Source organism: Hemitrygon akajei, unplaced genomic scaffold, assembly GCF_048418815.1.
Source record: "Hemitrygon akajei unplaced genomic scaffold, sHemAka1.3 Scf000058, whole genome shotgun sequence".
Lineage (NCBI taxonomy): Eukaryota > Metazoa > Chordata > Chondrichthyes > Myliobatiformes > Dasyatidae > Hemitrygon > Hemitrygon akajei.
This window is the reverse complement of record NW_027331944.1, coordinates 1,671,299-1,681,097: the sequence shown is the minus strand read 5'-3', so window position 1 is coordinate 1,681,097 and position 9,799 is coordinate 1,671,299. Positions and strand designations below refer to the sequence as shown.

Here is a 9,799-nt window from a genome sequence, read left to right as displayed (position 1 = left end):
ACAGATGGGAAAATAAAGACGAAATAAACAGATTACACAAATGTTTCAACAACACTCACAGACAAATATCACCAGAAAACCCGCGGATCCGCTGACATTTTATCACATTGAACATGAACACAAACACTCACTGGATCCACTCTAGACTCGGGAGGGTCAGTATGAGGCGGCGGAGAGCGGGGACAGATCGGTCTGTCAGAGAGTTTACATTCAGGTCCAGCTCCGTCAGTGATGGGTTTGTACTGAGAGCGGAGACGAGATCCTCGGCACCAGAATCTGTGAGACCGACACTGTTCAGCCTGGAGATGAGAGAGAGTGAGGGTGAAGGACACAGAGAGACAGGAGACGGTACAAATCCCCAGCGTTCATCAGTAACACAATTACTGATCACATTAATGTTCAGTGTCAGACACCCAGTGACTGTAAACACAATCTCCCACAGTGTGGTACTTACCCCAGTGTCTGTATTTTACACTGCCGGTTCCTCAGAGCCGCAGACACAAGTTTCACTCCTGAATCTCCCAGTTTATTATCACTCAGGTCCAGCTCCGTCAGTGATGGTTTTGTACTGAGAGCGGAGACGAGATCCTCGGCACCAGAATCTGTGAGGCCGACACTGTTCAGCCTGGAGATGAGAGAGAGTGAGGGTGAAGGACACAGAGAGACAGGAGACGGTACAAATCCCCAGTGTTTATCAGTAACACAATTACTGATCACATTAATGTTCAGTGTCAGATATCCAGTGACTGTAAACACAATCTCCCACAGTCTGGTACTTACCGCAGTGTCTGTATTTTACACTCCGGGTTCCTCAGAGCCGCAGACACCAGTTTCACTCCTGAATCCCCCAGTTTATTATAACTCAGGTCCAGCTCGGTCAGTGATGGGTTTGTACTGAGAGCGGAGACGAGATCCTCGGCCCCAGAATCTGTGAGACCGACATTGTACAGCCTGGAGATCAGAGAGAGTGAGGGTGAAGGAGACAGAGAGACAGGAGACGGTACAAATCCCCAGTGTTTATCAGTAACACAATTACTGATCACATTAATGTTCAGTGTCAGACACCCAGTGACTGTAAACACAATCTCCTACAGTCTGGTACTTACCACAGTCTCTGTATTTTACACTCCGGGTTCCTCAGAGCCGCAGACACCAGTTTCACTCCTGAATCCCCCAGTTTATTATTGTTCAGTCTAAACACAAACAGACAGATTGATGAACATAGTGATTTTAACGGTGGGTCTGAGGTAATTTCTCTCACTCGGATATTTCAGGAAACATTAAACCCTTTATTAATTCACTGATCGGAGTTCCCATCACTGTCAATGTCCCTCACTGCCCAGCTCCAATGAATTCACCGAATGTCAGTAATTTCGTCTGTCGGTGTGACGTTGTAAACTACACATATTCTCTCTCATTCCCTGATGGTTCGAAAAGTGTTCCTGACGTGAGACAGTCGGAAAGGGCAGGGGTGAAGGGGAGAAAGTCAAACAGTGAGGAAGATTTGAGAATCGGGAAATGTCGATGGGAGATGGAGGAAGAGACATCACCTAAGGTAAAGGGTGGAAAGACACAGAAGGAAGCGAATGTGGAAGAGAGATCCCACAGGAGGAAGGGGATGAGGGAGAGAGATCCCACAGGAGGAAGGGGGAAGGGGAAGAGAGATCCCACAGGAGTATGGGGGATGGGGGAGAGAGATCCGACAGGAGGAAGGGGGTTGGTTAAGAGAGATCTCACAGGAGGAACGGGGATAGGGAAGAGAGATCCCACAAGAGGAAGGGTGATGGGGGAGAGAGATCCCACAGAGGAAGGGGGATGGGGAAGAGAAATCCGACAGGAGGAAGGGGGATGGGGAAGAGAGATCCCACAGGAGGAAGGGGGATGGGGAAGGCTGAGCCCACAGGAGGAAGGATGATGTGGAAGAGAGGTCCCACAGTAGGAAGGGAGATGGGGGAGAGAGATCCCACAGGAGGAAGGGGGATGGGGAAGAGAGATCCAACAGGAGGAAGGGGGATGGTTAAGAGAGATCCCACAGGAGGAAGGGGGATGGGGAATGGTGAGCCCACAGGAGGAAGGGGGATGGGGAAGAGCGATCCCACAGGAGGAAGGTGGATGGGGAAGAGAGATCCCACAGGAGGAAGGGGGATGGGGAAGAGAGATCCCACAGGAGGAAGGGGTGGAGAATAGAGGTCCCACAGGAGGAAGAGGGATGGGGAAGAGAGATCCCACAGGAGGAAGGGAATGGGGAAGGAAGATCCCACAGGAGGAAGGGTGATGGGGAAGGGTGAGCCCACAGGAGGAAGGGGGATGGGGGAGAGAGATCCCACAGGAGGAAGGGGGATGGAGGAGAGAGATCCCACAGGAGGAAGGGGGATAGTGGAGAGAGATCCCACAGGAGGAAGGGGATGGGGAAGGAAGATCCCACAGGAGGAAGGGGGATGGGGAAGGGTGGGCCCACAGGAGGAAAGGGGATGGGGGATACAGATCCCACAGGAGGATGGGGGAGAGAGATCCCACAGGAGGAAGGGGGATGGGGAAGAGAGATCTCACAGGAGGAACCGGGATAGGGAAGAGTGATCCCACCGGAGCAATGGGGATGGGGAAGAGAGATCACACAGGAGGAAGGGGAATGGGGGAGACAATTCACACAGGAGGAAGTGGGATGGGGGAGAGAGATGCCACAGGAGGAAGGGGGATGGGGGAGAGAGATCCCACAGGAGGAAGGGGGATAGGGGAGAGAGATCCCTCAGGAGGAAGGGGATGGGGAAGAGAGATCCCACAGGAGGAAGGGGAATGCTGTGGAGAGATCCAACATTTGGACGGAAGGGGGAGTGGGAACGAAAGCCCAGAGGATGAATGGGGGATGGGAAAGTGAGATCCCACAGGAGAATTGCTGCCCGTGCCACGTGCTAGTGAGGCTAGAAATAATGCAGCTAAATACGTGGCTGAGGGGATGGTGCATGAGGGAGGGGTTCATGTTTCTGGACAATTGGCTTTCTTCCAGGGGAGGTGGTACCCGTTCGAATTGGACAGTTTGCACCTGAACTGGAGGGGGACTAACATCCTTGCCGGTAGGTTAGCAAGTTCTGCTCCGGGGGTTTTAAACAAGGTTGCAGGGGGAGGGGGCAGAGTGTTAGAGCAGATAGTGATGTGGAGGGGGATAATGGTCATGCGACGACTGCCTGTATAGACAGATATCAATGGTTTGTACGTGATAGAAATGTTCTCAGGTGCATCTATTTCAATGCAAGGAGTATTGTAGGTAAGGCAGACGAGTTTAGGGCGTGGATTGGCACATGATGATTTCGACATTATTGCTATTAGTAAGACTTGGTTTGCAGGAGGGGCAGGACTGGCAGCTTCATGTTCCGAGGTTACGTTGTTTCAGACGTGATAGAGAGGGAGGGATGAAAGGGGGTGGAGTGGCATTACTAGTCAGGGAGAATCTCACAGCTGTGCATAGACGGGACAGCCCGGAGGGCTCGTCTACAGAGGCCGTATGGGTGGAGCTGAGGAACGGGAAAGGAGTGACCACACGAATAGGGTATTATTATGTACGGCCCAATAGTCAGAGAGAATTGGGGGAGCAAATCTGTACAGAGTTAGCACACCAATGTAAGAAACAGAAAGTTGTAATCGTAGGGGATTTTAACTTCCCACATATTGACCTGGACTCCCACTCTGTGAAAGGGTTAGATGGCGTGGAGTTTGTCAAATGTGTTCAGGAAAGTTTTCTAAATCAATATATTGAGGTACCAACGAGAGAGGGTGTAGTACCTGATCTCCTATTAGGGAATCAGACAGGTCAGGTGACAGAAGTATGTGTAAGGGAACATTTTGGGTCCAGTGACCATAATGTCATTAGTTTCAAGATAATTATGGGTAAGGATACGACTGGTCCACCAGTTAAGGTTCTGAATTGGAGAAGGGCCAATTTTGTGGAAATGAGAGAGGATCTGGGAAGAGTGGATTGGGATAAGTTGTTTTCTGGCAATGATGTATTCAGTAAGTGGAGTTACTGAACTGCGCTTACATCCGGAGTTTGCATGTTCCTGCCAGGATTAAAGGTAAAGTTAACAGGGATAGGGAACCTTGGTTTTCAAGGAATATTGGCGATCTGGTTAAGTAGGTGTTTAGCAGTTACAGGCAACGAGGAACAAATGAGATACTTGAAGAGTATAGAGAATGTAAGGGAATACTAAAGAAGGAAATCAGGAAGGCAAAAAGAAGACGTGAGGTTGTGTTGGCAGATAATGTGAAGGTAAAACTGAAGGGTTTCTACGAAGGGATACCACTGGAGGGAAGGGAATGTGGAAGAGAGATCCCACGGGAAGAAGGGGGATGGGGTAGAGAGATCCCATAGGTGGAAGGGGGATAGGGAAGAGAAATTCCACAGGAGGAAGGGGGATGGGGAAGAGAGATCCGACAGGAGGAAGGGGAATGGAGAGGAGAGATCCAACAGGAGGGAGGGGGATGGAGAAGTGAGATCCCACAGGATGAAGGGGGTTTGCGAAGAGAGATTCCATAGGCGGATGGGGGATGGGAAGGGATACCACTGGAGGGAACGGAATGGGGAAGAGAGAACCCACGGGAAGAAGTGGCATGGGGAAGAAAGATCCCGCAGGAAGGGGGGAAGGGAAAATACATTCCACTGGAGGATGAGGAACGGGTAATAGAGAGCCCACAGGAGGAATGGGGATGGGGACGAGATCCCTAAGAATCGAAGGGGGATTTGGATAAAAAGTCGCACAGGAGGATTCCAAAGGTAAACGATACTCCTACAAGACGAGAGGATGCAGAAAATTTTTGTACGTTTGTGTTGGGTCTGAACAGAGACCCAGAGGAGATGTGGCCTCGCTCTCTGTGTATCTGGTAGTGAGCAAAGTCACACACTATCAAGGGCAGGGGAGGGCAATCTCACAATGGTATTTCTTTCCTTCTCACTGGGACAGTCTGCAGACGGTCTCTTGTCCCTCACCGGGAAGGGGGTGTGAATCTCTGACCCACCTGCTGCAGTCAGTGTTGGTCTGGGTGTCAGTAACAGTGAGAAGGAACATTGTCAATGGACGTGTCACAGGCAGCAGGAAACACGGCCATTCCTGTGATTTACTACCATTAAACCAATGGTCGTTGTTCACTGATCTGATGAAGTTTTCAACATCCCTTCACAAGGAACCACAGAACCCTCCCGTCCTTGGGGAATTACTGACCGATCCCCTGGGTATTTGTCACAATTCTTCACAATCTGATTTATCACAGTTTAACCCAAATCCCTTTACATTGAGATGACACAATAGAACAGTTTCACAGTTCAGAGTGAGAGATAAATCATGTTACCTCAACTCCTGGCACTTGTGCAGCCCGGGTCCCAGCCGCTGGATTCCTTCACACTGAATGTGGCAGTCCTGCAGGTTGAGGTGTTTTATTGTATCACAGAGTCCGATGGCATGAAACAGGACCGCGCAGTCAATCGGGTTCAACGTCATTCCACGGAATGAAAGTGTTTTCACAGATCCCAGTGCGTCCTGAGCCAGTCCACGATTCTGAGACTCAAATAGGTAGTGCAATGTGTTCAGGAGGCTCCTTTTACCAGCTTCACTCTCTGTGTTTCCACTCTGTCGTTTAACCTCCTCCTTCACCCAGTCAATCACCCGGCAGGTTGTTTCATGAGGAAATGGACCCAGAAACTCCACCAGGCCCCGAGCTGTCATTGGGGAGGAGAGACCAGCAACAAAACGGAGAAATACCTCAAATCGCCCATCTGTCGTGTTGTGGGCATCAGTGAGGAATTTCAGGATATTCCCGGGATGTGGATTCAGGAATTGTGCAACTGCAGCTACAAACTCTTGGATGGTGAGGTGTGGGAATGTGTACACCACGCTCTGGGCAGAATCCTCTCTCTCCAAAAGCTCCATCAGGAATCCGGACAGGAACTGGGAAGGCTGAAGACTGTAGCTGATCAAATCTTCATCTGTAAACACAATCTTCTTTCCGGACACTCCTCTGAAGGCCATCTGACCAACCCTGAGTAACACATCACGGGGTCTCTCAATCTCAAGGCTGCGGTTTTTCAGGATGTTGTAAATATAGTTGGAATACAGTTGGGTGATGGTCTTGGGAACACGCTGTGGGTCCCTGACTCTTTGTGTGAAGAAGGGACCCAGTGCCAGAGCGAGAATCCAGCAGTAGGAGGGGTTGTAGCTCATGGTGTACAGGATCTCGTTCTCCTTCACGTGTTTGAAAACAGCTTCCGCCACCGTCTGATCTTCAAAATGTCTGATGAAATATTCCTTCCGTTCCTCATCAACAAATCCCAGGATTTCAGCCCAGACACTGATATCCGCCTTTTCCAATAAATGTAATGCAGTGGGGCGGGTGGTCACCAGCACTGAACACCCTGGGAGCAGCTTGCCCTGGATTAAACTATACACAATGTCAGACACTTCACACCACCACTCAGGATCTGGGCACTGGTGCTTTGGTTCTGTATCTCTCCGACTGTCCGCAAAATCGATTTTGTGTTTGAATTCATCTAAACCATCGAATATAAACAGTAATCCCTCTGCGTTCTTCCAGACTTCTCTCAGGAAATTCCCAAAGTAAGGATACTGATCCAGAATCAGTTCCCTCAGGTTTATTCTACAATTAATGGTGTTTAAATCTCGGAATTTGAAACTGAAGACAAACTGGAATTGTTGATATATTTTCCCCATGGCCCAGTCATAAACAATCTTTTGTACCATCGTTGTTTTCCCGATCCCCGGGACTCCGGCCACTGCTGCTGAACTCCCAGATTTGGATTTACTCCGGGAAAAGCTGCTCTGGAATAACTGATCAGTACGGATTTTTTCCAGCTGACTGCGGAGTTGTTTCTCTCTATACACCTCATGGTCTCTTCCTCTTGCCAGCAGCTCATGTTCCACCAGTGTCCAATCCCGAACAGTAGAAATGACAGTGAGCTCAGCGTATCGATCAGCCAGCTGGAAAACCTTCACCTTCTCCGTCATCAGGATCGTGTTCACTCTCAGTGTTTCAGTTTGTGCCCGTAGAGTCTCCTTGTGTTTCTGTTGAACATCTTCCATGGGAACAGAGAACATATTCAAAACGTTAAATGGCTCATCTGACAAAGAAATTTATAACGGTATTTCAGCATTCAGTGTTTGAGATTACGTGAATTAATTCAATGCTTCCATGGATATTAGGACAGAAAGTAAAATTCTGTTCACAGACACGGAATTGACAGCAATGGATGTCCCTGAAAATGTCCAATCCTCATGTTCTGTTATTCTAGTTATTTGTGAAGGTGAACATTCCCCTGATTGCACTTTGTGAGGAATCTTAAACAAGCATCACTCCCCACTAACATCTTAACTACATTCTACAGAGGCGTGGTTGAGAGTGTGCTGACCTTTTGCATCACAACCTGGTACTCCAGCTGCAGTGCTGCCGACAAAAAAGCCTTGCAGGGGGTGGTTAGGGGAGCAGAGAAGGTTATTGGGGTCTCCCTACCTTCCGTCCAAGACCTCTTTCAACGTCGATGCCTCCAGAAGACACGGTACATCATTAAAAACCCCTCACACCCTCTCCATGAACTGGTTGTTCTTCTGCCAACAGGTAAACGTTACAGGATAGATAGATATATAGATAGATAGATAGATACTTTATTCATCCCCATGGGGAAATTCAACTTTTTTTCCAATGTCCCATACACTAGTTGTAGCAAAACTAATTACATACAATACTTAACTCAGTAAAAAAATATGATATGCATCTAAATCACTATCTCAAAAAGCATTAATAATAGCTTTTAAAAAGTTCTTAAGTCCTGGCGGTAGAATTGTAAAGCCTAATGGCATTGGGGAGTATTGACCTCTTCATCCTGTCTGAGGAGCATTGCATCGATAGTAACCTGTCGCTGAAACTGCTTCTCTGTCTCTGGATGGTGCTATGTAGAGGATGTTCAGAGTTTTCCATAATTGACCGTAGCCTACTCAGCGTCCTTCGCTCAGCTACCGATGTTAAACTCTCCAGTACTTTGCCCACGACAGAGCCCGCCTTCCTTACCAGCTTATTAAGACGTGAGGCGTCCCTCTTCTTAATGCTTCCTCCCCAACACGCCACCACAAAGAAGAGGGCGCTCTCCACAACTGACCTATAGAACATCTTCAGCATCTCACTACAGACATTGAATGACGCCAACCTTCTAAGGAAGTACAGTCGACTCTGTGCCTTCCTGCACAAGGCATCTGTGTTGGCAGTCCAGTCTAGCTTCTCGTCTAACTGTACTCCCAGATACTTGTAGGTCTTAACCTGCTCCACACATTCTCCATTAATGATCACTGGCTCCATATGAGGCCTAGATCTCCTAAAGTCCACCACCATCTCCTTGGTCTTGGTGATTTTGAGACGCAGGTAGTTTGAGTTGCACCATATCACAAAGTCCTGTATCAGCTTCCTATACTCTTCCTCCTGTCCATTCCTGACACACCCCACTATGGCCGTGTCATCAGCGAACTTCTGCACATGGCAGGACTCCGAGTTATATTGGAAGTCTGATGTGTACAGGGTGAACAGGACCGGAGAGAGTACGGTTCCCTGCGGCGCTCCTGTGCTGCTGACCACCGTGTCAGATCTACAGTCTCCCAACCGCACATACTGAGGTCTATCTGTCAAGTAGTCCACTATCCAATCTACCATGTGAGAGTCTACTCCCATCTCCGTTAGTTTGTGCCTTAAGATCTTGGGCTGGATGGTGTTAAAGGCACTAGAGAAGTCAAGGAATGTAATCCTCACAGCACAACTGACCCCATCTAGGTGAGAGAGTGATTTGTGCAGCAAATACGTGATAGCATCCTCCACTCCCACCTTCTCCTTATACGCAAACTGAAGAGGATCCTGGGCGTGCCTGGTTTGTGGACTCAGATTCTGTATTATCAGCCGCTCCATGGTCTTCATCACGTGCGACGTCAAGGCAACAGGTCTGAAGTCATTCAACTCCTTTGGTTGTGGTTTCTTCGGTACCGGGACAATACAGGATGTTTTCCACTGTCTGGGTACTCTTCTCTGCTCCAGGCTCATGTTGAAGATGCGCTGTAGTGGTTCTCCCAGCTCAGTCGCACAGGCCCTCAGTAATCGTGGGGAAACTCCATCCGGTCCAGCCGCCTTGCTGGTACAGATCTTCCTCAGTTGACCTTCCACCTGTGCAGCCGTAATCCTGGGCGTGGGCAAGGTCTCCTGTGATTGGCTATTTTCCTGTGAGGGAAGTAAGCCTGGTGTGGATTTCTGCGGTGAGGATGAGATTGAGCTGTCGAACCTGTTGAAGAAGTTGTTCAGCTGGTTCGCTTTCTCCACATCTCCACTTATGTTCGCCCCCCCGCTTTGCACCGCATCCGGTGATGATCTTCATCCCATCCCACACCTCCTTCATGCTTTTTTTCTGCAGCTTTTGTTCTAGCTTCCTCCTATACTGCTCCTTTGCCCCCCTTATCTGTACTCTGAGTTCCTTCTGAACTCTTTTGAGCTCCAACCGGTCACCATCTTTAAAGGCCCTCTTCTTCTGGTTTAGGAGGCCTTTGATGTGACTAGTGATCCAGGGCTTATTATTGGGATAGCAGCGAACAGTTCTAACAGGGACTACGGCATCCACACAAAAGTTAATATAGTCCGTTGTGCATTCAGTGACCTCCTCAACGCCCCCACAGAGCCCCCCTTGCAGTACATCCCAGTTAGTAGTACCGAAGCAGTCTCTCAGGGCCTGTGCAGCTTCAGGAGTCCACTTCCTAAAAGAGCGTGTGGTAGT

General features: G+C 49.0%; 1 protein-coding gene across 1 annotated transcript; it reads right to left on the bottom strand.

The window, feature by feature from the left end:
• Window positions 1–776: 776 nt before the first annotated feature.
• LOC140721613 (NACHT, LRR and PYD domains-containing protein 3-like) lies at window positions 777–5,915 on the bottom strand. Its single transcript, XM_073036425.1, has 3 exons — window positions 5,338–5,915; window positions 1,107–1,193; window positions 777–951 (listed from the first exon to the last, which is right to left on the bottom strand). Exons 1-3 carry the CDS (start codon window positions 5,913–5,915, stop codon window positions 777–779), a joined length of 840 nt encoding a protein of 279 aa, XP_072892526.1.
• Between the last annotated feature and the right edge of the window lie 3,884 nt (window positions 5,916–9,799).

Excerpts from the sequence above, each read along its gene's own strand:
- LOC140721613 (XM_073036425.1), bottom strand. The coding sequence starts at position 5,915 with ATGGAGCTTTTGGAGAGAGAGGATTCTGCCCAGAGCGTGGTGTACACA. Across the intron at positions 1,194-5,337 it reads CACAAGTGCCAGGAGTTGAG|ACTGAACAATAATAAACTGG; the intron begins GTAACATGATTT and ends GTTTGTGTTTAG. Across the intron at positions 952-1,106 it reads TGTAAAATACAGAGACTGTG|GCTGTACAATGTCGGTCTCA; the intron begins GTAAGTACCAGA and ends TCTGATCTCCAG.